The sequence below is a fragment of the Cydia pomonella genome, chromosome 25 (genome assembly GCF_033807575.1).
Source record: "Cydia pomonella isolate Wapato2018A chromosome 25, ilCydPomo1, whole genome shotgun sequence".
Lineage (NCBI taxonomy): Eukaryota > Metazoa > Arthropoda > Insecta > Lepidoptera > Tortricidae > Cydia > Cydia pomonella.
Genome location: NC_084727.1, coordinates 5,703,926 through 5,731,663, shown reverse-complemented (window position 1 = coordinate 5,731,663; position 27,738 = coordinate 5,703,926). Strand labels below are relative to the sequence as shown.

Here is a 27,738-nt window from a genome sequence, read left to right as displayed (position 1 = left end):
TTAACGGTGACAAATTGATTTAATTTGCTTCCTTTTAATAAACTTTACATAGACTCACCGTTTCTCCTAAAAAAACAGAAAGGGGATTTTAAAAAATCACCCCCATTACAAATATCTGATTCTAATCGAGGTACGTATAAACACTCTGGTCGTATCCGTGGCCGCGGACCTTGTCGTCTATCCACGCCCGGAGATGCCCGACGTCGACGTACGCCGCCGGCGTTTGTTCGTCGCAGCCGATGCCCCACGCCACAATACCGTGCTGGATGTAGCGATTCTGCTCGTACTGGAATAAAATAATTAAATATTAACTATAGTATAATTGTGTAAGTATAATAATGTCCTATACATTATTATACTTAGACAATTGTACTAAGGCTCCTCTGACAAACGTACCTTATTGTAAAAGGTCCACCGATGAGTTAAGAGCAGGGAAGACGAAGGGGCGCGCCGCTGTCGACCCTGCACGTGTCGGCGCTGGCCTCACCCACGCACATGAAGGAGCTGTGCAGCTCTAAGATGTTGAAGAGGCGGGACTCTACCGATCAGTTAAGTGTGTTAGTACCTGAGCAGGACAGACAAGGGGCGAGCTGCCGACTGCACGTGTCGGCGCCGGCTTCACCACCAGCACACATGAACGAGCTGTGCAGCTCGGTGATTTTGACGAGGCGGGTCTGCACCGATGATCAGTTAGTACCTGAGCAGGGCAGACGAGGGGCGCGCCGGAGTCGATCTTGCACGTGTCGGCGCCGGCCTCGCCGCCCGCGCACATGAAGGAGCTGTGCAGCTCGAAGATGTCGCCAAGACGGGTCTTACGTAACTCCTGTTGGCAGCGAGCTCGGTCTACGACTGGAACCTCCGCCTGGTAACCAAAAGAAGAATTATTTATTTACCAAACATTACGTATATGTAATAATTTATCGAGCAGATACGTCTGTAAGCGATACTACATTTTTTTATGACATGACATGAAGGAAAAATTGTAAAAAAGTAAAAATTAAAATAATATATCGAATCGGGGTTCCGAAAGGTCACAACCAAAGCGGTGATTTTTAATTTTATCTTTGAATATTAAAATTACGTTAGTTCACGTGGTTCTTACTTTACTAGATATTAAAAGTTCTAATAATGTTTGATAGTCTTGATACCTTGCGTACCAAAACCGGCTCTGCCTCATGTCAGCGGATGTTACGAACGGAGTTAAATAGATGGAAACACAGAGAGAATGGGAAGAAGATGATGATTCCTTAATCATTAATGAACCAGGGATTTTCTGAAAGTAGGTAAGAGTAGTTTGAGACTACTGACGGGTAATATTACCTAGTTATAACACTCTCAATAGACATTTGTAATGTAGTGGGAATAAGTAGACGCCTCTTACACTTACTAGCAGAATATAATACATACTTACATTCGGTAGAGACTTACTAAAAGAAAACGAACTAAAGGACGTCGAATATAAACTTGTCTTTCTGTTTAGGAAAATAAGAAGATTTGAGGAGAATAAGTATTGGAATGCCGCCGGGACAGTAACCTGCAGCTCCAACTTTAGGGAATGGGGCTAAATGAACGCAGCACTCGATCGACAGCCCGCCAGTTTCCGGCTGGACGTCCCTACACTACATATATCTACATCTACCTTACGTACCTAACGTTTATAGTAAAAGTAGCATCTGCCCGCGGCTTCGTTCTAGCAGAAGTAGCTGAAATCTTTCAACCCCCTTCTCATCCTCTTACGGATTTAATTTACACAAATCAATCACTACTTAATTGAAGAAGAAGATCGACCTTTAATGTTTAGGCTGTGTGTTGACTGTCAGTATTTATAAAACGCCACTATTCTATATACCGGATGGTATAGGAAAAAGCAGACAATAAAACATTCGTAAAAGTCATGTATCGTCCTGTCACGTTAAAGAAGACCCACCCGTTTCATTACAGGCCGGTAATTTCCCTTTCCGAAATCCTTGCCCCACCCACTCGCCAGGCAGCGATTGCCGGCGGCGGCGCGCGCGCCCACGCTGGGCAGACACGCAACGCCTACGTTTGGAGCCAGGTCCACAGGCGATGATAGGAAGAGGAGCCCAATGTCGTAGAACAGATTGCCTGGAACAGAAATTAAAATAAGTACACATCTGCGGTGGCAGCATGGTTCCATTTTTATCACTTGTTACTATGTCCGACACTTTCGCGCTTACATACTTGTTAGAACGTGATAGGCATGGTGACAAATGATAAAGAAGTCGACCATCTTAGCCCTACTGAAACTATGTTTCTTTTACGCGATAGGATTATTATTACCAAGTAGTGTAGGTACGTACCTACAGACTTCGTACAGGTACTGCTCTTCAATTTCAATTTTATGCTGTACAAGACTGGACTGGACTGGACGTCGATCTCGATACCTCCCTCGCGGGAGGTATGAGTGGCGGAAGCGGCCTTTCGGCTGCGGCGGCTGTCGCGGGTCGCTCCCTACCGACCGGTGGGGAGGTCTATTGGCCTTCATTTGGGGGACGGTGTGTGCTGCTGGTGTGTGGGCCAGCTCTTCGCTACCGATCGTTACCCAACCCCACGACCCCTAGCCTGGTGATACCGTTTGAGCGGGGCCAGGTTTCTGGGCAGCGGTAAAGGCGACCGGTAGCTTAGCTGGCGTATGTGGCGTGCTGGTGAGGCTGTGTCCGAGTGTGTGTTGTGCTTGCTGATGCTCTGCTACTGATATAGGGATCGGGGCAAGTCCCGAGCCCTATGCTGCACAAGTGCATGAGTTTTCTGAAGTCCATTTTTCTACCATACATGATACATATCCACACCTCCTTGAGATCGCGATCCCGTTGTAGATATAACTCGTTTTGAGTTTGCGTTGCCCACTCGCCAGCGCGCACGCGAAGCTGGATCTCACTAAACATGTGGAGTGCCGGGAGTTTGCATTTATAATCAAGAGGTTCTACTACTTCTACTGCGGGATTTCGATTATCGATTTTCGCGGTCGGTCTAAGGCAACCACTTACTTTTGATACAGTCCTTGTGCACGACAACCTTCTTGACTTCGCGGTCCTGGTGTGGATACAGCTCTGTGTATCCCACTCGCCAGCACGCACGCATAGCTGGCTGCTACTGGACGCGTGGTGTGCCGTGTGGTGAACTCTTCAAGGCAGCTACACATCTTTGTGAAAGTCCTTGTGCACGACCACCTCCTTAACATCGCGGTCCTGGTGTGGATACAGCTCGTTGTCTGTCTGTGTGTCCCACTCGCCAGCTCGCACCCGTAGCTGGTTGCTACTGGACGCGTGGTGTGCCGTGTCGTGAACACTTCAAGGCAGCTACATACCTTTGTTAAAGTCCTTGTGCACGACCACCTCCTTAACATCGCGGTCCTGGTGTGGATACAGCTCGTTGTCGGTCAGTGTGTTCCACTCGCCAGCTCGCACCCGTAGCTGGCTGCTACTGGACGCGTGGTGTGCCGTGTCGTGAACACTTCAAGGCAGCTACATACCTTTGTTAAAGTCCTTGTGCACGACCACCTCCTTAACATCGCGGTCCTGGTGTGGATACAGCTCGTTGTCGGTCTGTGTATCCCACTCGCCGGCGCGCACGCGTAACTTGCTGCTACTGGACGCGTGGTGTGCCGCGGTGAGCACCACACTCGGATGGATGAGAGAGCCGCCGCCGACGTACACGTTGTGTTTTTCACTGTTCGACTTGTTGTTTAGTGGTTCGATCCTGAGAATATATATGGAGTGAATCATCCTAACATAATAATTAATAGGACCTTGTTTATGTGACTGCTACTAATGAGAAGTATTAAAATACAAGTATGAGTCTATGAAACGAACTGAAAACATCATACGAGTGCGTGACGTGTGCGTGCACGGCTACAACATTTTAGTGCACGTGCACGACTATAGGCACACGCAGCCGGTGTGTTCTGGCCTTTAAGCTATTGGTGAGGCTAATAGACTTGGTAATAGACGTCTTGAGTGTTCGTCACTGTTCCAGTGCACATGTCATCTTTGAACTTAATTAACTGTCAATGGAAGGGACCGCGGGATTATCATCTGTTGGACTTTATAATATACGCACTTGAAGATGGTAACCGTCCAGGGGAATTCGCCGAACTTGGCTTCATCGGCGGCGGTTACATGGGAGCCAAGCCCGTCGGGGTTGCGCCAGCCGCAACCCTTGCGATTCTGTAAGCCCACACAGATCTACAATGTACAAGATTGCCTGCCAAATTTCAAAAGTGCGAACAAAATCAGATTGATATCAAGTGTCATGTACTTGACGCGGTCAATGATGATCCGTTTGACAGTATCTCGATTTCACTATTGGATTTCATTATAAATCGAAGTTTTATTTGAGTCGTCGAGAACCTCACCTGCACGGCGGCTACATAGACTACACGGCTTCTATTTACTAAAAGAAAATGTTCCTGTTCTCTACCTGTCCAGTGTTGATCTGTTTGGTGATGGAGTCCAGATCACCTCCTTGCGCGAATGATAATGCCAGGAGACCCAGAAACACAAGGGTTGAGAGGAATTTGTACATCTGGAAAAAGATTTTATTTGCTTTGGTGTCACTTGGGCCCATGGTTCAAAAGCGAGAAGGGAGGGACAAATATTTATTTTCTTTCCAAGCGTTATTTTTCGAAAATATTCACATAATCATAAATATTTATCGAAAACCACTATTTGTTTTGAAAGATCTATATCTAACAACAACCCACACCATAGGGTTAAAGCGAAAAAAAAACACTTTATGTGTAGGGCCCAACCCTAAGAAAAAAAAATTCTTGTTTTTCACAAAAAAAATTTTTGTTGTATCACTTTGTCGGCATGATTGATTTTTATATCAGAGCCAAATTGCAACTTTGCATGGTTTACTAATGTGTTGGCATAAGCGGTGGGGGGAAATGACCGAACGGGATAGTCTTATGTGGCTAACGCCCGTAATTTAATTTCCGACCGCGAAGTCGTCATCTAAAACACGCACTATGTCCTATGGCAAATCACCACTTGTCCGCGCTCTACAATATAGGTATTAACGCGCTCCTCGCATCAGCATCGGAATGCGATGTATTTGCAAGTAGTTGGATGGATCTGTGTAAAGAATGTATGAAGTTCTGTGAGACGTTGGATAAGCGGGAATCTCTTGTATTAGTCTTTCTTTCTTACATTTCTTCTGTTTGTCCTTTCTAGACTGTATTATGTAACTATTGTATAAATACGTTTGTATAAATACTGTCTATTATAAATTTCACAGTGTATTAGTTCGCTGTCATGCTGTGTACATTTTTTGAATCAATAAAAAAAAGTATCTTTCTGACTTTCGGGACATGCCATTTTTCACCACACCAACGCGAGGAGACTAGAATAATAAAAATGATTTTATTTCGAATATAAACCCATCTAGCGGTCATTCGCGCGGTCATTCGCGGATGGTCTAGAACGCAAACTGACTACTGTAATATTTTGTTTATATCGCTATTAGTCTACATCGCAAACGGTCTAGAACGCAAAATGACCACAACATTTTATATAGGTAGGTTAGGTTCGTTAGGTATCTTCAAATGGCCGAAGGCCAAACAGTACAGAATAGGAGCCCCGCGGAAGTGGGGCTCCGTCGACATCGCTATAAAGTTAAGATAAAACGGAAAAAAATGTGTGGGCATTTTGCGTCCTAGTCCGTTAGACCGGTAGACTATAACCGATGTAGGTAAAATATTACACTAGTCATTTTGCGTTCTAGACCGTCCGCGAATAACCCGTTGATAGTTACATTCAACTTATAATTTAACGTTACAAATCAAATTCAATTAACGCTACTTAATATTTATTAATTATTTAACATCACTTAGAATAACATTTATCATTTAACATAACAACAAAGTCAATTACACCAGCCGACATGAGGAGAGGAGTCAACTCAAAATTTTCGTTTCAAATTACTTTGTCACACTTGTGGATAAAATACAACTTTCCCATGAGTTTTAGAAGTAAAAAGAAGGCTTATAAGCTGGTGTAATGAAACATAGTTTTTCCTAAGTTACACAATAAATATATATTATATTATAAGCACTAGTACGAACCTTTGTGTTCTCAACCTCACACAACAAACTGGTTTACGGAAGATATAATTTGTTTATTTTCCTCATTGAGTGGGCACCACAATAAGGAGCCTCTTACCGTTTTAGCTCACCAGTTGACGCCACTTGTTCGTTAAAAACTGGTTTTGCCCTCGTGGGATATGTCATTCACTGTGATCATTCCATTCCCTTTCCCCTCCTTCAGGCGAATAATTTCCAAAAAAGGTGTACAGTCAAGTCACCTGCAATAATATGTTACTCTTCCAAGGTTGCAAAAATATGTGTCAAGCTCTTATTGCTCTACAAATAAGATCGTGTCAGATATATTTGCGCCATTCGTCGTGTAACATATTATTGCATCAGGCTGTACATGTCCATCTCCAGAGAAGAAGCCACACGTTAGTATTGATGTCACATGTCTAGAATTGAATGCGTCAAATATCAAAAGTGCGACCAAAATTGGAATCAGGGGGCCTACCGGGAAAATCGAAATTCGCAATTTGCGGGGATCTTTCTCTTTTACTCTCACTAAGACGTAATTAGAGTGACAGAGAAAAATGCCCGCAATTGACGAACTTCGATTTTCGCGGTAGGCCCTCTACTCACTTGTAAACTTCGTACGTAAGTATGACAGGGAGGCAACACGTCGAACGTGGTTCGCGGTAGGCCCTCAGAACTACATCAGGAGATTCTATTATTAAGTTCAGTTTCAGTTTCAATACTTCCGAAATAACCTATACTTACCTAAATTATTTGCTTTTGTAACTAATATAGTAACTTTATTACATAAGCGTTTGCGTCTGTTCCGATTGTTTGCAGACTTGTTTATGATGTGTTGGCCCAATGAATAATCCAAGTTTGTGACCTAGAGCGATGAACGCAGCTTCCTCAAAAATCACCGGTGTGAAGTTAGCGGCCAAATATTGGCGACAGTCGGCAGCCAACATATTTTTGAAATCGAAGAATCCGCGACAGTTTCGTTTTTAGGGTTCCGTACCTCAAAAGGAAAATACGGAACCCTTATACTCCTTATAGGATCGCTCGTGCGTCTGTCTGTCTGTTCGTCTGTCACAGCCTATTTTTTTCAATTTGGACGATTATAACTCTAAATAAAATAACTAGTCTTAAGTCAGTTAAGTTGATAACACCTTTTCGGACGTTTTTAAACTAGACTAAATTTGCTGAAATAATTTCCGAGAGAAAACCTTTGAAAGTTTATAATTTAAAGTTATTATTTGCCAAGTCTCTTCTAATTTTCTTCTAGTTGTGATACGCGCCCAACGATAATTGTCCATTCTTTTCTAATTTCCATCCTTTTTAAAGGGATACTATAAAATAGATGACTACTTGGGAGACACGGAATCATGGCCAAGTATCCAGTCTCAAAAGCTGTAATAGTTTTGCGTGCAGTGTCCCGGAGAGGCATATGGCGCTGTTGTTTCTAGCTGTTCAACCTTATGTATTAATGTTTGTTATGTTTTAGTTATTTTGATGATGACATTGACATATTAAATACATAGTAGTTATGTATTCTGTAGAACTAGTTTTAAGATTGTTAGCTTAACAGTCTCTTGACGTGAAATATGTATTTCATACAATTTTTTTTTTTTTATTCTTTGACATTTGGAGAACCTTTACACCTCCAAATCTTATTATTGTGTATTATTATTTTTCTCAGACCGTGGGGACCTTATACATCTCCAAACTTAATGTATTAACCGTGGAGACTATACGTCTCTGTCATATTGTATAATATACTTGACTTGGTACATACTAGTTATGTACAGAATGTAGCATTAGTTTATGAGACTGCTAGTTTAACAGTCCAGACGCGGTTTATTTATTTAGTATAAATTTTATTTTGACACTTGGAGAGACTTTACACCTCCAAATTTTATTAATATTAGTACTCTGACATTGGGGACCTTTTACATCTCCAGATTTAATGTGTTTTTAACCATAGAGACTATACATCTCTATTGTATTGTAGTAATTATTTATTTTAAGATTATTATAATGTAATGTTTACCCAGGTATTGGCTGTTGTATTTATAAAATGTTGTTGTGTATTTTTCATGTCACTATATGATGTTACTATAAATGTTGTATTGACTTGTAAAAGAGCCCTTGAGGCCTACTTGCAGAATAAAATTTTGAATTTTGAATTTTGAATTTTTGAATTTTTTGTGGTATAAAGTATATGTTTCATGAATTACTTGAATTTTGCATGTAGGATATATAAAAATGCGCTCAGTAGGCGCTTCTGTGAATATACACGGTGCCCGCGAGGAAACGGAAAGATTTAAACAGTAGGTATATTCTGGTCTCCGGATCGTATTTAGAGAACAAAAATATCATATAAACTTTTTTAATTCGCCTAGTTTCAGAGTTAATACCAATTTAAAAAAAATGAGTTTTAGTGAATAACGCCTTTTTGATGGCTATGTAGCCACTATGGGACCTAGGCTGGACAGCCTTATTGACAGATATCAAAGTAACAAGGAACCCTTTGAATAGACTAGTTTTTAGGAAAAAGAAAATACCAATTCATATTAATCTATACATTTTCCAAGAACATGTACTTATTATGTTTAAAAACATACAAAAATTTAAAAAAAAAAGCGGCCAAGTGCGAGTCAGACTCGCCCATGAAGGGTTCCGTACCATTTATGACGTATTAAAAAAACTACTTGCTAGATCTCGTTCAAACCAATTTTCGGTGGAAGTTTGCATGGTAATGTATGTCATATATTTTTTTTAGATTTTTCATTCAGTTATTTTAGAAGTTACGGGGGGGGGGGCACACATTTTACCACTTTGGAAGTGTCTCTCGCGCAAACTATTCAGTTTAGAACAAAATGATATTAAAAACCTCAATATTATTTTTAAAGACCTATCCTTTAAATTTCATCAGATTTTTTGAGTTTCAGTTCTAAGTATGGGGAACCCCCAAAATTTTTTGTTTTTTTTCTATGTTTGTGTAAAAATCCTAATACGGTTCATAGAATACATCTACTTACCAAGTTTGAACAGTATAGCTCTTATAGTTTCGGAAAAACGTGGCGGTGATATAATCGGACAGACAGACGGACATGACGAATCTATAAGGGTTCCGTTTTTTGGCATTTGGCTACGGAACCCTAAAAAGAAAATTTTGTTTTTTGGCGGTATTGACTTAAATTTGTATAAGATTTTTTCCTTCTTATGACCCCAGCGGTAGCATCATGGTTCCATTTTTATCACTTGTCACTATGACCGTCACTTTAGCGCCTACATACTTAGTTTGTTAGAACGTGACAGGCATGGTGACAAATGATAAAAAGCCAACTAGAAAAAGAGACTTACTTTTTAGAAAGTAAGAATGTGTTAGACGACCAGCAACATGGTTTTCGGAAATCTAGATGTACCTCTTTGGCAACGTTTAAGCTAATGAAAAGCGTATTAACAGCTATAGATGAGCATATACCAGTTACAGTCCTATTTATGGATATGAGTAAGGCCTTTGATTTTGTGAGTCATGAGCGGTTATTAACCAAAGTATATAGGTATGGTATTCGTGGCCCAGCTCTTGACTGGATTAGAGACTACCTCACTGATCGATGCCAATGTGTGGAGACGCTCAAATATTGTCCTAAATCTAAAAATTTAGCATCATATAAATCTACGTATGTTAAAAATAACTATGGCGTACCACAGGGAAGCATATTAGGACCGTTACTTTTCTTGCTATATATTAATGATTTGCCAAAATATCTGTCTTAGGAATGCATCTTATTCGCAGACGACACTTCCATTATAATCAAATGTAAAGATATATCTAGATATAATGATGACATAAATAGGACATTGTCAGAAACAATTAAATGGTTACATATGAATAATTTAAAAGTAAATTTAAATAAGACAAATTATATGCAATTCCATACTGACCGGGGTAACTCACAAAATCTTAGCATATTTTCCGAAAACGATCCTATTGAAGAAGTCCATCATACAAGGTTTCTTGGTATAATAATTGATTGTAACTGTAACTGGCAGAAGCAGGTGGATAATGTCTGTTCCAGAATAAGTAGTTTTATATATGCACTAAGGAGAATAGCTAGAACTGTCTCTATACAAGCAGCATTAGTTGCATATCATGGGTATGTAGACTCAATTCTCCGCTACGGTGTAGTTTTATGGGGAAATAGTACAGAGAGAGACCAGGTATTCCTTGTGCAAAAACGCTGCATTAGAGCAATTTTTGGGATGGAGCAATTGGACTCATGTCGTCCAATTTTTATTGATAATGGTATTCTCACCTTCCCTTGTCTGTACATTTTGGAAGCTTCACTATTCGTGCACAAGTATAAAACCCAGTTTATGGAAATACAACAGCTACGACCCCGTCAAGTCCGGGAGCAATACAAGCACAAACTATATAAGCCCGCGGTCAAGCTAGCACTTTCCTCTAAAAATGCGTACTGTATGTGTATTGCCATTTATAATAAGTTACCGGACATGTTTAAGGAATGTGGTTTTAATAAATTTAAGAATTTAATTAAACAATGGCTATTACAAAAATGTTATTATAGTATAAAAGACTTTCTAAATGATACTTAATGTTTAATAATTTCAAAATGTATGACATGTTAATTTAATTTTAATATAATTTAATTTATTTATGTTAGTTATAGAATTAAATTATTTCAAATCGATGTTATATAATGTGATTGTGTGTGTGTGTGTGTGTGTGTGTGTGTGTATCGTCTAAAATGTATGTACGCCTGAAAAGGTAGAGTTTGGTGAGACTACTAGAGTAGCAATTTTAGCTAATATTTGTAACCCATTCTCCACATGCTATAATAAATTATTTCATTTATTATTTCATTTCAACTATCTTAGCCCTGAATACGTGGTTAATTTTTTTCCGCTTCCTCGCGGACACCTTGTATTATAGAGCATGTATGTCTGTATTAAGCGGTAATAGTTTATCGAATAGCCGGAACCGATTTCACATCAATGTTCTAATTGCCGCAACCGTGAAATATATTTATAATAAAACCTAAACTTGTGCTTGTGCCAAAGTGATAAAATTGATCAATTATTTTTAATAATTAACTTTCTCATCAAGTTGTTTAAAAACGACCAAAAAATAAAAATTTGGAAATGACCGCTACCGTGAAATATTGTTACTCCAAATAACTATAGTTCCGCTTTTGCTATTACGATGACAAAATGATTAAATTGATTACAAGTAAATAATTATTAATAATTAAAATGATAAAATTCATTCGTATTTAATTTTTTAACAAGGCGAAACGTCTGCGAACGGTTGGTCAAATTGTTCAAAGCTGTTTAAACATAACTAAGGAATCAAAAGGGTTGTGGATATGAAAAAACTGAGAATGGCACATGTATTTTTTTGTATTAGGTAGTAGGGAGGCTCTTTCGGGAGTTACACTGGGAGATTTGTTTAGGTAAAATCTATCCTAAGACCAGTGCCGTAGCCTGACAGCCAGAATTAAATTTAAGATAGGGCAGCCGTAAGCACAGATAGGGCGCAATACCTATTACCTATCAAATTCGATGGTATTTCTTAAGGTCCGGCAATGGGAACATTTTAATTGCATGTAAAAATACGCAAGTATAACTGGTTAGTACCGATTGACTTGCACGTAATCTATTCGGGGATAAGCAAAGTAATATTTTTTGGTTTTAATTAGGGCAATGGAGTTTTATGGTAGTGTATTGCCTCATAATAATTCTGGTAAGTTTCGGTAGGTGTTAAGACCGGATTAAGTCTTGCCCGAAGCGATACATTTGGGTAAAACTGAAAACTATGTTCACGTCTTTCCTGTAGACATACCCAAAAGTTAAGGACTATAATAAAGGTTAATCTTCTTCCTTATCCACGTGAAAGGGTACTTTCTTATCAATTTCAATTTTTTATTCATAAAATATTCATATTACACGTCAAATTTATAAAAAACAACATACGTAGTTAAATAGGTACATATTTATATTATCAAGTCAATAAGTAGTAAGTCTTAGGGGTCACAAAACCGGTTTCACCGAATTCTAAAAAACCGGATTTGCAGTCAATTGTCGAAAAAACAAGGATTATCAGTTAAACAAATATTTGTAACTATTCATTTATTTTCTATCGTATAAAAGTCATATCTAATAATTATATTCTTAATAACATTTATGTTTGCTTTGTCAACTAAATTTAACCATTCACATTGGTTATCCAATATTTTCTAACCTATGAGATAGAGTATTAAGAGAATAGGGGACGGCTTATCCATAAAAACACAGTCCCCATTTTCCTCTCTGGATTGGACATTATGGAAAAGATTTTTACATAATTTGATGTATATTAACTATAGCTATGCCTCTACGTTTCGCATTTTTAGATTTTTTTAATATTGTAAAAAATAAGAGCGAAATACAAATTTTAGGGGCATAGCTGCTGTTGAAATGTAACAAATTGTGTCAAAAAAATTTTATATCCAGAGACGAATATGGTGACTACGTACGTTTGTACGAAAAGGGGATTTCAAAGGTCCTCCAATTTCGTCTTACCTATTCAATTCGTTATTATATACATACATATACACATCTAACTGTGTATAAATAAACACAATACTTAAATAGAGTATACGATGACTTACGCTCTGGAACCGTCCATGTTTGGATCGAGGCTTCCGACACTATTTTCTATAATGGGTAATCGAGGATCACATAATGCTTTCTAGTGAAAAGGTCTCGGACGCCTCGGTCCCGCGGGCCTGCCGCGAACCTCGAACGAAGTTTTGCCTCTGTCACACTTGATAATTCATACTTAAGTGCGACAGAGAGGCAAAACATCGTTCGTGGAATGCGGTGGCCCTAAGACACGGCCCGTTCTAACGTGAGTAATGCTTAATGGGTCCCCATTTTTGTAGGAAAGTCATCCACCCCTAAAATAAAGTTTAAGGGATAAACATTGGAGGGAGCCGACGTTAGTTGAGTCAGACCAAGAATAGTTGGCAGTGATTTTGATAGCTCAGAAGGTGCACGTGTTATTCTAAACTTCAATCTTCTATGAAATGATGACGTTTACTTAACCCTTGCACCATCTGGGCTATCAAAAGCGCTGCCAACTTATCTTGGTCCGACTCTGCACCCTACGTCTCGAGTCGTATAAATAACTCTGTCTGTCAGTTCTTCACTCTTAACCAGCTGAACCGATTTAGATGAAATTTAGTTTGGAGATAGTTTCAGTCCCTGGGAAAACAGGGTTTTTATCACGGAAACAATAATTCTACGATTTTATTTCGGGTATCAGAATTTCTTTCACAGTGTTATTTAAGTTATTTGATAGGTACTTTTGCACGTAGCCTGATCCGGTACCTTTGATGCTGATTGACCTGATTGTACACGCCGAGCACGTCCCCGAACCGATGTCACTACCTATAATTTGAAGAGTTGGTAGAGAAGCTGGATCCGATCTTGGAATTAGGGCACGTGACGTACACCCCGGGCACGTCCCCACAGTCGAAGTAGTCTATAACTTAAAGGTGTACGAGTCGGTGGTAAAGCCCTCAGCAGCCATTTTCTCTCCAATCCAATCGTAGAACTGGGGCACGTTGACGTAGACGCCGGGCACGGCGTCGCCGCAGCCGATGCCCCACGCCACCATGCCGTAGATCGCGAGACGGAGGGAGTCCTGCTTCGGATCCACGTTCTGAAAAATACGTAATAGTAAATGTATGGTCGTGTTCGAATAGACAATATATGTTTAAAAGACAAACAAACAAAACAAATGTCTATTCGAACACGTCACTACTACATACAACAGGTGACTTACTTAAGTTTTTTACCTATATCGCCTTAGAACCTGGGCAAAAGGATAAAATTTGATAAGTTTGAAGAGCTCCTTGTTCTGGAGAAAAAATAACGAAATCCCAATTTGGGAAAAATATGTGCAGTGTTACGATAATTCCATATACTTAGGTACGTTTTCGCAGCTAAAGCTTCTGGGCTTCTGACTGAGCTAAAGCTTCTGAGCTTGAGACATATCTACGGTGAAATTGCGCTTGAATCTACAGAACAAGGAACTCTATCTATTCACCAAATTACATAGAAACTTGACGAAAATAAACACCTTCAAACCTTCAAGAAAAGAGCGTACTCCCATCTCAAAGGCCGGCAACGCACTTACAACCCCTCTGGTGTTGCAGGTGTCCATGGGCGGCGGTAATCGCTTACCATCAGGTGATCCGTCTGCTCGTTTGCCTCCTCTACCATAAAAAATAAAAAAAAAATAAAAAATTCACCACCACTTGGCAGCTCGTAATTGAAGTACTAAGACTCCTCTCGACTCCAGGCGAGTCTTTTTCAGCTCCTTCTGGCATTTGTCGCGAGGGACCCAAGGGAGTTCTACCTGCATAAGCCTGCCGAGTGAAGCGAGTGTCTCAACTTACTCCTATGGGGCACACGAGGGACGACCCTCCGTCGCCCCCGCAGGTGTCCTTGCCCGCCTCACCCCCCGCGCACGTTAGCGAGGGGTGCAGCACGAAGTGCGAGCCAAGGCGAGTCTTTCTCAGCTCCTTCTGGCATTTGTCGCGAGGGACCCAAGGGAGTTCCACCTGGAAACATTGGTTAGATTAAGAATTAGAGTTGAAGGTACCCTATTTGCCTACACCCAAAAGCAAATTTAAACTTTTTACTCCTCATTCATAAACGCGCTTGTAGCAGTTGTAACCTCAATTAGCTAATAAATTATCGGTTCGCTTTTAATCTGTCATTTTGACTTATGTGTTTGAAACGAACAAAAGATGGAATTACCTGATTGAGGCTTGTAGTGCGTTAATAATTAACTTTACTTCGGTGTCTTTTTGCGTCCTGAACAGTGGACTTTCTTCATAGTAGGGAGTGGAGGCTTCAGGGTAGAATGGAGCCTACGGTTCCATCAGTCGATTAAGTGTCGTTACTGCAACTGATCGTTATTTTAGCCGCCCCCTACCTTCTTGAGCACTACAGCATATTTGTCCTTATCGCTTAATTCCTTCCGGCCCATACTCTGACATCAAGTGCCAACGGTGGACAAAGCAAGGCAGCAGCAAAACCACTATCCCCGTCCCTCACCTTCTTGAGCACCACAGCATATTTGTCCTTGTCGTTGAACTCCTTGCCCCAGCCCATGCTCTGACAGCGGGCGCCAGCGGGCGGGGTGTGCGGGGCGAGACAGGCTACGCCGATGTGAGGCGCGTTGCCCAGCGTGTACGGCGATTCCAGGATTAGGAGAGCAACGCTGTTGTATACTGACGCTGAGGAGATATAGTTCAAATGAATACAGAAGTTTGGGAAGAAATTGAGGGGATAGAAAGATAACCTTTACAACACTCCTATCAACACGCAGCTCAAAGTAAGGCCGGAGGACAAGGGCATACTAAATAGGGGAAAGGGGTAAGGTCAACACCAGTAGAATCAGATCAAGCTAAGTTGGCAGCGATTTTGATAGCCCAGAAAATACACGTGTTATTTTAAACGTCAATCTTCTATAGGCGTTTACTTAACACTTGCACCGTCTGGGATATCAAAATCGCTGCCAACTCAGCTGGGTCTGACTCTAGTCATTTGTTTGAATGGTGCAAGAAATCAATACGCGACAGCACTCATGCCCGTGCCCGCTGTTATGGGCAAACTTGTCGTGTCTTATTATCTATGCCGTAAGCATGAACAACGTTTTGGTGGAGGTAGCGGTAAAGCGCTTCACACATCTTACTTAATAGTAACTGATGACAGTCCGACAGGGATGCAGCTATACGTCGTAATACGTCTACTGAATTAAGTATCAAGATGTGTGACGCTGTAATCGTAAGAGCACTAAAATGAGAAGGAGACCATTAAGTGTTGAAAACTTACGTCTGTAATAATCGGGATGCTTGACGATCTTCTTAACGTTGCGCTCCTGGTGAGGGTAGATCTCCTTCTGCGTCTGCGTGTCCCATTCGCCAGCACGACATTTTACCTAAAAGCACGAACGGTCATTACTTACTTTTACCATAGAGTAATACAGGGTGGGCAAATAAGAAGTATACATTTTGTTTTTAAATTTTAACTGTATTAAGTTCAAAAATTATTAAGTATTGTTTTAAAAATATATTCTTCAGGGTTGGCAAATTCATGCGAAACATAATGTCTGACATATGTCTACCTCTAACAGCAGGCAAATGTAAGCCCTTATCATCCCAATGTTCAGCATCTATTTGCACATTTTTGGCATTATCTTAGTACATTTGTGTCGAATAGTCGGTTTTAACTGTTTAAATTTCAGCAGCTCGTTAGCATAGACACGTAATTTTAGATAGCCCCACAGAAATAAGTCAAGAGCTGCAAAATTTGGGGAATTTGGGTGCCAATCACTGTCACTTTTTTTCAAAATTAATCGAGCAAACAACGTGTTTTAAACAACAGAAACATTTGAGATAAAATTGCTTGCTGCTAGTGGTAGACATTTGGCAGAAATTATCTTCCGTATACGATTGCCAACCCTGAATAATATATTTATGAAAAAAATATTTAATAAAATTTCCACTTAATGTAATTAAAATTTAAAAACAAAGTGTGTCATTCTTATTTGTCCACCCTGTATATGGGTATGAAATATATACTGTTCTCGTTATTTTGTCTGCGTGTTTATTCACAAACCTTATCGGCACTTGCGCGTTACAGGGTTATATTATAGTCAGTGTATAAACGGTTCATTCCGAGTTAGTTGGCTAACCCTGGAACGTTACAGTTAGTTTCAATTTCTATGTCATATGAAATAGACGTTAATGTTAATGAAACAGTCGTCAACACTTCAACAGTTAACATTGAGTAGTAACCCCTAATATGAATGGGAACTATCTAAGTGTATTGTGAATCTTCTCATGAAAGTTTCCATAAATAGCGGAGAATGTTCTCTAACTTGCTAACCTGTTTCTCTATGGTTTTACTGGGCATTTTCCGCAAATCGACAACTATTGTGTCTATTTTGCCGATTTTGCGTGAAACATGAGGTAGCATTACTCTAACCATCCCAGATTCTCCACAAAATCTAGCAAGGTTTTCAGGGTGCTAACTGTCTCCTTAAGAGTGCACGGAGATCCAGTACCTGTTCTTATGTACTTCTATCTGCTTACAGTCCTGAAGAATTGCTTTTTTGTTTTTTCTGAACCCTCGCTGGATGTACAGCAGTGAGATATTGAAAGAAGGTTGTTACAGATGCTCAGAGACGTATGTACCTAGGGTACAAGAGGGCCATGGCCCGCGACGGCAGGCTGCAAAGGGCGGCAAAACAGAGTTTTTTTCCTTAAATGAAATGCATAATCATGGCTTAATGGAGGGGCGAATCTAATGGCCCGGGGCGCCAATTATTTGGATGAAACCTGCGCTGGGCTGCCTGAAATCAACTAATAGCATTGGTTGGCATGACAACTTTCCTCCTCCGCACGTCATAGTCGTCTCCGCTCATCTCCGCCTTATGGATAATGCTCTGTTCATTGAATAATTTGTTTTAGGATGGAAATGGATCTATTGAAATAGACATACCTCATTGGCCTCTTTCCCGTCAACTTTATGAGCCCCCGTTAGCACGACCTGCGGATGGATGATTGAGCCGCCACCCATGTAGTCGCTCTGAGACCACGCCATGTTGCCATCAGACCGCCTGAAAACAGAGCCTTCATACAAGAAAAGTAAGAGAATAGGCGGAGTCCGAAATGCTGGCTGGGCACGCTGCGCGTGATACAATGCCGGGCGCCTTTGGCGCCTTCAAGCTAGAAGTCTCAGGCGTAAACCAACGAATGGGACGCTACCAGTGCGCTCCAATACTGGAGGCGCTCTCACACAAAAACAATGTAAATTGACTTTACTGTGTGACTTTCATCCCTCCGCATCACATACCCATACCACGCTAGGCGATTCGCTCTTACTTTTTCTAATTAATTTGGTATTAATTAGCAATCTTCAAGCAACACAGGGAAGGGAGACGGCTTTCATACTATTTCCCTTCTGCCAAAGCAGTGGCACAACTGTGCCTATGGCGGTGCATGTTGTGACTCGTCCGTACACAAAAAGAGATCGAGGTGTGCAAGATTTGTCTTTGACGTGTGTCATAACTGGTGAAACGATTGGCTTTTTGTAACACATTTTATAAAACCTATAGACAAATTACCTGCTATTGGATCTCCGAAATAAATAAATAATCCAATTTGTTAATTACAATACCATAATCTCAAAATAAATTAAATAAAAAACAAGTTCAAAAACTAAATGCCACTTTATTTTAAAGCTTATGATCCCTTAATATGGCATACTACCACGGCTGTCCTCTGGATGATTATATATAAAACCGATTTTCGAAAATTCCGTACCCTACGATCCCATGCAATGCGAACTCCTGGATCTTTTTACACCACTGCCTTTCGTCTATCTTTATAACTTTCGGAAATATAGCCCAATTACACTCCCCCACGAAAACCATTTTCAATGTTAAATAGAAATCTGGGTGGACAACATAAGCATCTTGTTCCAATAGTAATGGAAGGGGCGATCAATTTTCGCGTCCTGTCACTATTTGCAGTTGCGAATATGGAGCGAAGTGAAGGAGCAAAGAAGGGACAGAGCGCTACTAGAGACGCGACACGTTTTCGCATTATCGCGTGAACGCTAATATCCGTGTGCGTCTCATCGAACATGCCTGACACACACAGTTCATTATAATTATTATACTGGATGCGCAGGAAAAATTAAATATCGTCCGTAACTCACTTGTTATGTTGCTGTCATATCGTACTATAGAGACAGACAGTTTGACGTACTTGAGTATGATGACCATCCATCGGTACTCGAAGAACCATCAATGACGATGATACACTCCTGATTCTCTAGGGCTGTGTTACTGATGTGTCATCCTACTATCTATATAGTTACTTGAGTATGGCGACCATCCACGGGTACTCCCCGAACTCGGCCGAGGTCCCGTCGTTGACGATACGGAAGGCCTGCGCGCCAGGGTTACTCCATCCGCACTCCATCTGCTCCACCACGGGGGGAGGGGGCTTGTCCTGCTTCTGGTCCAAGAGACAGCACACCTCCAGGTAGTGGGGGCATTCGCGTTGTCTGTCAAGAAATATAGGTTGAAATGTTAGTCATTATGTCATTAAACTAATGTGACATGTCACAATATATCCGGCTCAAAGGACCACCTTCGGTAAAGACTGCCGGTGCCGTTACTTCGTTAAAGAGTCTATGCGGAAAAAGAAGAGTCTTGGGATGTATGACTCTTCTCTTTTTGCACAGGCTGTACCCTAAAAAAATCAAGTTTAGCTACTATCTAAGACCCGAATGAAGGAATGTAGGGTAAAAGGGAGCATTTATAATAAATTATCATCCAAAAGAGCAAGCATCGGGAAACCAGGCAATTTCTAAGATGAGTTTTGCAAGAAACATTTTTTAATGTCATCGTATTAATAATTGGTATTAATTAGCAATAATAAATGGCATTAAATCATGAAATGGTAAGTTAAACCTTTGAGTAATGTATTGGCAGCTGAAAGGAAAAAAATCTCTTTATGTTATCTTATGTCAAGTAAGTATAGAGTTTGGTATAGATATAGAGTTTCCATCCATGTTGACGGGACCAGTCTCCGGGTTGCATTGGTAGTGGAGCACGCAGATACCCGACTTACCATCCTTCGTCTCACAATCCGTTGTGTTATCTAGGAGAGTATTTATTGTATGGACATAATATGTCTGAGGAACAACCTTTACCTTATGTCAATTATAGAGTTTCCATCCGTGTTGACGGTACCTATCTCCGGGTTGCATTGGTAGTGGAGCACGCAGACGCCCGCCTTACCATCCTTCGTCTCACAATCCGTGGAGTTGTCTGGAAACGAATCATTATATATTGGTTTAAATTAGGTCACTTGAGAGCTAAAATTAAGAACCTGAATCTGTGATGCCATGGTCAGTCTGATAATCTTCTTGTTTAGGGTTCCGTAAAAAAGGACCCTATTACTAAGACTCCGCTGTCCGTCTGTCTGTCCATCTGTCACCAGGCTGTATCTCATGAACCGTGATAGTTATAGATAATTTCACGTTAGTTAAATTTTTTATAGATGATTTATTTCTGTTGCTGTTATAACAACAAATACTAAAAGTACGGAACCCTCGGCGGGCGGGTCCGACTCGCACTTATCCGGTTTTTTTGCATACCAGATGACAAAGCATAAAACTAAATGCCATATACAATATCCGAATCTAATCGTGATCATCCGGTTCTTAGATAACAACCATAAAATGCACATCGTCGATCAACGAAATGGGACTTAGGTATACTTAATTCGAATCCAAGTAGCAAGTAAAATTTAACTAGCAATTAGCAATATTTATTATGAAGTGATAAACACAACCTTCGTTTTAAATCTGCAGGATAATTAATTAGCATTAGCACGCTAAAGCCCAACCTTTAGGAAAAACCTTCACCCTAAAACCTATCAGATGTTAATACCTAATGTCAGCCATAATACTTACCTATGTAATTCATGCTCTGTGAATGACTAGGCTTGGTCTACACAATTATTTTTCAGGTAATTTATATGTAAAGAGCATATAATCACTACGTTTTATTTATATGTTTCATAGTTTAGTGCAAGAGGGTTATATGACAGCTTGAAAAAAATTAACACTAGTTAGGTACTTAGATCTCATGCATTGATTTCTGATCTGATTAGACAGTCACCTAAACTGACACATCCTGCACAACGAATCAAAAATATGTGACACCAATAACACAATATTACAGAAGCATAGCATAAGAACGTAATGCTAGCACATAATTCTTTTAGAAGTTCGTTATCGCGTTTTAAGGGTGCGTCGCTTTCATTTGACACATCAAGAAAAATGCGACACGGATATTTAGGTACATACCACCATAAGTATGTGTTGATTGCGTGTCGGCATAAGATATATTTTTGCGTTGTTTCATTGTACATTCTTATGTAAGGTGACTGTGCACAGGAAGCTGCCATGATTCTCACCATTGGTAGTGTCCGGCTTGCCATATAAGGCTTCCAGACGCTCCCTCTCAGCTGGACTGATTTCCGGCCCTCTGGACGGTGTGGAAGGCACTGGAGAAATATACCTTATTGTTAAGACGATTGCTGGGATTAGGTATGCAACCATGGTTTGTTTTAGGAGCGGTTCCGGAAAATTGCAAGCCTTTAAGGTAAATGGAGAAAAGTGTATTTTTGATAAATATTATTTAGGGATAGGCAAGTATTTCGTTCTGTTTACCCTATCGATGCCTATCTTAGAGCGTTGATTATTTCATGACCTCTTCGGCTACCCATTTGGGGCATTAGAACATTTTATGAATTGAAAAAGAGCGGTGTTTTTGATAAATATTTACATATCCTTAAGTACCTAAATAGAGACAACATTTGGAACTCCTAAAAGGACAGAAAGCCGTAGAAGCGAGGGGAAGAATATAGTATATTCAGATAATACCTACACATATTTCAAGACAATACTCCCGTGGATAAAAGTTAACGGTCAATGTGTGTAATGATTCTATCACACAGATTAAAAGAAGAGGAGTAGCTACAGTGAATTAACTTTACGTTTACAGGAGAGGCGTAAACCTTTTTACATATGTGCTCTGGATAATCACGCTTGCTTCTGTTCTGAAGCTTACCTTTGCCTGGCGTGAGGTCAAAGTCGCCATCTTTGTCATCAGTCCCGAAGAGAGCCTCTAGACGCTTCCTCTCCTCATCGGTAATGTTCTGACCTCTCGTCCAAGACAGGCACAGCAGCGCCAAGATTAATGAGTACCTGTACGTTGAAAGCAAGCATTGTTTATATATTATGGAGACTCTTGCTGTTAAAGGATGTATTAATTCAACGCAGGCGTTCCTACAAGGCAGCATATACGCTTTAGCTCTGAATGAAGTACTTATTTATTTTTAAGATGAAAGTTAGAACTCGACCGCCGACAGTAGCAGCAGACGACGTGTCGCTGCGGCACCACTGGTGGTAACATGGTTAATTAGAATTAAAAATCTATGAAATAACTTGCGCTAACTACGCACGCGCAAAATTCGAAATTATTGTTGAAGATTATCACGAATAAATTAATTGATTTCTAAGAGTCAGACAGTGAACAGCAAAGCTTTCAACTGATCAGGGTCACCTTTGGTCGGAGCACTCGGAGCGCAACGATATTTGGTGGCAAACAAACCATCTAGGTACACGATATGTCAGCGACGGTTAGCTACCCCTAGCCATTAGAATACTTACCTAGTCAAATAAAATACCTACAGTCAAAGCAAATCAAATTACCAAAAATAAATTAACATGAATTATTTAACTAAAATTAAAATAGTTATAAGGAAATAAATATAAAAATGTCAAAAACTAGAAAGTAAAATTTAAAAGTTATTTTATTTAAAAAAAACATTTAGTTTATTTAAAAACACGTCTTCCATGTTTAATACATTCATATCAAACAATGACTTAAAAAATAGTGATGGTTTACAGGTGCCTGAACTAGTATACCCTGTGTTTCAGGCGAGAAATATGACAAACATTGTTCATGAAAATTAATTTTCACTTACAAAAGGCACAATATAATTTAGCAACTATAATACATTAATCGAATAATTATCCTATTATTATATTAGTTTTTAATCGCTGGCAACATTTTACCATAAACAAGAGCCAAAGAGCTGCATAAATTTAATTTTTCATTGATTATTTTGTTAGTTTGAAAATTAATGGCGCGATACATCCCATGACTGGAGCAAAAAAAACAATTTTAATCGGTTAATAATATTGAAACCAACTGCAGTAGCTTTCATTAAATACAATAGAAAACATAAAGGACGAATTGGACATTCAACGCAAACGTAAAGCGGTTTAATTTGACAGGTGTGGGTGAAACATCAAAAATACTCCAAATTATCTCTTAAATGCCCCATGATTGGTGCCGTTGACATAATTTACAACTATTAATAGATTATTTTACTTACTATAATTTGCAATTTATTAAGTACTTTGCCACTCTTGTTGGTAAAATGAAACTTTCTCATCAGTTGTTTATTTAATTTTACGGATATTATAATTCTATAAATATTTGTGCCGGGTTCTACACTTTATAATCAAGTATAGGTTATCAACGAATTAAGGTCATTTGAGACGATAATGGATTTCATACTCGTAACTTCTCTTACATTCATATTTTATTAGGAAAGTTAAATATAATAAATATTATATAGGACATTATGACACAAATCGACTAAGTACCACAGTAAGCACAATAAGGCTTGTGTTGAGGGTACTTAGACATCGATATATATAATATATGTATAAATATTTATAAATACTTAAATACATAGAAAACACCCATGACTCAGGAACAAATATCCATGCTCATCACACGAATAAATACCCTTACCAGGATTTGAACCCGGGACCATCAGCTTCGCAAAAAAGCAGCAAAGTTATATGTCACCAAAGAATAATAATTTTAAATTCAGGAAAAATTAGAATTTAGTTATGTTAACTTTTTCAAACATTTCGCACCGTTATACTGCATAGTGTCCCCTAAATAAAATATTATGTTCATAGAGCATTTTACTTTCCCAGTACATTTTTTTCTTTTATATAGGTACGATAACCAATTAAAATTTGATATTAAATGGATTTATTGCACAATTTCTATTCTGATATTTAACTGAATTGTTAATTGAAAGTAAACTCAAGAAATACTAGGTATAAGTTTATACTTAGTCATATTTTTTATATGTATTTTAATTTCCTCATATTCGACAAGTAGAGTGTAACTCGGGTGAAAGGCACCATTTCAGTCTGGGATTATTGGCGCTCTCACTCCGTTCTAGCGCCAAACTACATCCAAAGAAAAATATTCCTTAGAATTGTTTGTCAAAGTATTGCTCGGTCATCCTGTAAAAAAACCGGGCAAGAGTATTTATTTGTCTAATTATAATTGCTTACATGTATGTACAGTCAGATGCAGAGATGTGACCCCCCCCCCCCTTCCCTCACTTAGGCTGATTGCATGCAGGGGGGGTCACTTCTCTCTGCAGCTGACTGTACATAAAAATCATGCTCAGTTTAGCGCATCATCATATACGAGAGTATAAGATTCGGGTCGGTGGAGCAATTTCGAGGTACATAAGTCCTTTTACTGAGAAGGGACTATGTAATAACTTAAAAACGCCTTTACCAGTCATGTTCAAACTTCCCGATATCGGACCCGAAATCAGTCCCGATTTTGAGCCTGATAATCGTTATCCGTTTCACGCAATATCGGCACATCGTTAACAATATTTGGAAAAATACTCTTGCTCGGGCCCGAAATCGGGCCTGATAAAGTGTGGATGTAATTGCCTCTTGAAACCTATATGAAGATCATATCTGTTTTTAAATTTGTTTTCTTCGTGGTGCAGTAAAGAATATTTACTTACTTACTAAGTAAAACCAAAGTAGTGCCCATTTTCCTCTCTGGATAAGTGTCTGGATATAAACATTTAAGAAACTATTTTTACGTAATTTACCTAACTACAGCCAGCCCATGCCCCTTCGTATAATGTTTCGATTTTTCACTTAGCGGAGAAAGACTACACTTTATACTTATTGCGTCTCTTTATACACGTTTGGATGTTTGGTAACGATAATTTATTTACATACGGATTTATCTGTAGGTATATATATAGATTTGCAATTGAGAAGTAGGCATATGAGTTTGACAACGAAGAAAATTACCTACTTTACACACAATTCCTCGAACTTGACATGATAATAAAATAAATGAAAGCAAGCAAGTTCAAGTATAGTAAGTATATGGGACTTTCATGAAGTCGTCACAAACTCGCTCAACAGGTTGTAATAAATTGCGATAATAAATAAATTAAGAGTAACAATTCAACTCCGCATAGCTACTATACCTAAAAATTTTAGCAACACGTTTAATGACAAGTTAAAGTTATTTTATGAAAGTTCACTCACCTCATGTCAGTTAAAAGTAAATGTTTTGACTAGATTTTAATGTCGTTCAAGATGGCGGGTGGCGCGTCGACGGACCGCGCTCGACTGCCTGCTTTAAGGAAAATCGAACTTGTTTACTTGAGGTCGTTAACGAAAGACGTCGTTGATATACTTTAATTATTTTGATACCTATGTAACTTACATTTATGGCATATAAGGTCGTTCTGACAATATTGCAAGTTTTAGCATATTACTTTACTATTCAAAAATTTTTGCAAGTTTCTTTCCTGTTAGCAATAGCTGTTAGCTAATTTATTTCTTGGAAGGTAAAATTTGGTTATCTGTAAACAACATTTTACCAACATTGAACATAGTAGTAAAATATTTTCTTAACAGACTGAATACCTACTTGTGCATCTCGCAAATCCTTTTATGTATAATAAGTATATGTATCTATGTGAAATCTTGAATGAAAATAGGTACGTAAATATTTAAGGAATTAACTAAAAAAAAAAGGAATTAACTTTTATTTTTTGGTTACGTTCTGGGCTATTACCGCGAAAATCGAAGTTCGTCAATTGCGGGCATTTTTCTCTGTCACTCTAATTACGTCTTAGTGAGAGTAAAAGAGAAAGATCCCCGCAATTTTCGAATTTAGGTAATTTGCGGTAGGCCTCCTGATACTGATTTGGTTACCTTGTTACAGTGACAAACAATATGCAAGTCGCTAGAGACCTCATCTATTGTCATTCTGTTAAGGTACGAAATGGGTCACAAATTAAAGCTTTTGACTATATATGACGTGTGCCTCAACCTGAAAGTTCTTATAGCTGTAAAGTTTTAAATAGACTATTAAATTGAGATATTTTAACGAACTAGTAAAATCATATCAAACTAGTTAAATACGTGTTTCACGTTTTTAGCGCCTGTGTATCCAAGAACAGTTATAATATGTGGCCGTCCATGCCTAAAGGGTCCTTATGGCAGGTATTGAGTTAAGTATAGATCCTAAATCTACGTTAAATGAGCTATCTAATACAAAAAGAATCATGACCCTAAGTCCCATATTTAAAAAAAAAAACATCAAACCTACACATGTTAAAATTGCACTTTTGAGAAATCATTAAAAGAAGTTTGAAACTAATTTTAAGTATGTTCCCATCGGAAGTTACATAGATGATGATTGATTATGTATCTCAAGGTGCTATTTATTTAACTTAAGTTATGGTTTATTTAATTTGACGTCCAGGTCGTGAAAAATCTGCCTTTGATTCGAGCAAGTCGCTTATAAGAACGAAATTAAGAAAAAATAAAATTTCGGACTGTTCTTTAATATGTTGTAGTTTGAACAATAGTATATATTTGGATATATTGGAATTCACGTCTTAGGATAGAAACAAAACCTATATATTACAAAATATATATATTTTTAAATAAAATGTCATAATGATTATATTTTTCATCTTCCTCCATAACATAACAATTTTTGTACAGTGACTTCTAAATTATATTTAATCAGTGTATAGAAGTATCACAAAAGTGTTATTATTATTGTACAAGTTTTATTTTTCTAGTTATAAACGATTTGAGTTACATAAAATCACAAATTCACTCCCATACATTTGGGAAAAGAGTCCTTATGACCAATCACAAGCAAAAATTAATGATAATTACAGTATAACACTATTTATTTACTAATCGTGTATTAAAACATAATACCGAAGAAAAAGTGTTATCATAAGTTTACTCAAAATCTTGATTAATACAAATTATATTCAAATGATCATTATTTCGGTTTCGGCCAAATATCGTCAAACCTTTCGGCTGAGCCGAAACTTACGAAATGGTACTTCGTTGTGGTCACATAGTGTGAAACTAAACCATGTGACAAAAAAAAAATGTTGGGGAACAATTAGTACGACAAAATTAATTAATTAAGAATACACAATTCCCCTAATGAACACGCCACTAGATGATCGAACTGTCTTAAAATATGTATAAAAGCGGTCTTATGAGAGTTTTTCCAACGATTTTAACAAATCTACAAAAGTTTCCGCCGAAACTAGATCCAAAGCAGAATCTTCGGTTTCGGTTTCCGCAAACAAACAACGGTCAATGACAAAGGAAGAACGACTATGTTTTGCCACACGGCCGCCGAGTCTGATTTGACGTCGGCGAAAAAATGTTGTACCTACCCGTAAAATAAAGTATAAACATGTATATAAATTAAACATGCTTGTAAAAAACAGTTACAACTACATTTTATTAAACAATTTTTATCAACAGATTTATCATTGTTGTATATGGTCTGCCATAAGGACACTTTTCTACTAAACTTCGAACCCAATTTTAATATAGAAATACTCAACATACACTAGTGAAACCGAGCTATAAATACATGTCTATCTTTATATTTTACTATTTTGCATGAAACCGAGCTATAAATACATGTCTATCTTTATATTTTACTATTTTGCATACAACAAAAAAACGATAATTTTGAAGCATTTTACTAAAACGTCAATATCTCCGTAACTAGAAACTGCCATAAGAACCCTTTTCTTACGGACGGTCACATATAAAACATAATTTACAGTTAACGCTAATTAATATTTAACGGTTTTCATCAA

At 38.6% G+C, this 27,738-nt stretch overlaps 1 protein-coding gene across 1 annotated transcript; it reads right to left on the bottom strand.

The window, feature by feature from the left end:
• Positions 1-25,245, bottom strand: LOC133531300 (transmembrane protease serine 9-like). Its single transcript, XM_061869432.1, has 18 exons — positions 25,130-25,245; positions 21,798-21,934; positions 21,295-21,322; positions 21,142-21,254; positions 19,871-19,988; positions 19,031-19,219; positions 17,648-17,765; positions 15,977-16,082; positions 15,197-15,378; positions 14,533-14,697; positions 13,615-13,793; positions 6,086-6,113; positions 4,441-4,545; positions 4,081-4,187; positions 3,494-3,720; positions 1,928-2,106; positions 698-862; positions 1-286 (listed from the first exon to the last, which is right to left on the bottom strand). Exons 1-18 carry the CDS (start codon positions 25,132-25,134, stop codon positions 122-124), a joined length of 2,316 nt encoding a protein of 771 aa, XP_061725416.1. The 5' UTR covers positions 25,135-25,245; the 3' UTR covers positions 1-121.
• Between the last annotated feature and the right edge of the window lie 2,493 nt (positions 25,246-27,738).

What these genes read in the sequence shown, in the direction of transcription:
- LOC133531300 (XM_061869432.1), bottom strand. An exon ending in TTTTCCGGAACCGCTCCTAA is followed by an intron (nt 21,255 to 21,294) that starts AACAAACCATGG and finishes AGCAATCGTCTT; the next exon opens with AACAATAAGGTATATTTCTC. An exon ending in ACGGGAAAGAGGCCAATGAG is followed by an intron (nt 16,083 to 17,647) that starts GTATGTCTATTT and finishes TCGTGCTTTTAG; the next exon opens with GTAAAATGTCGTGCTGGCGA.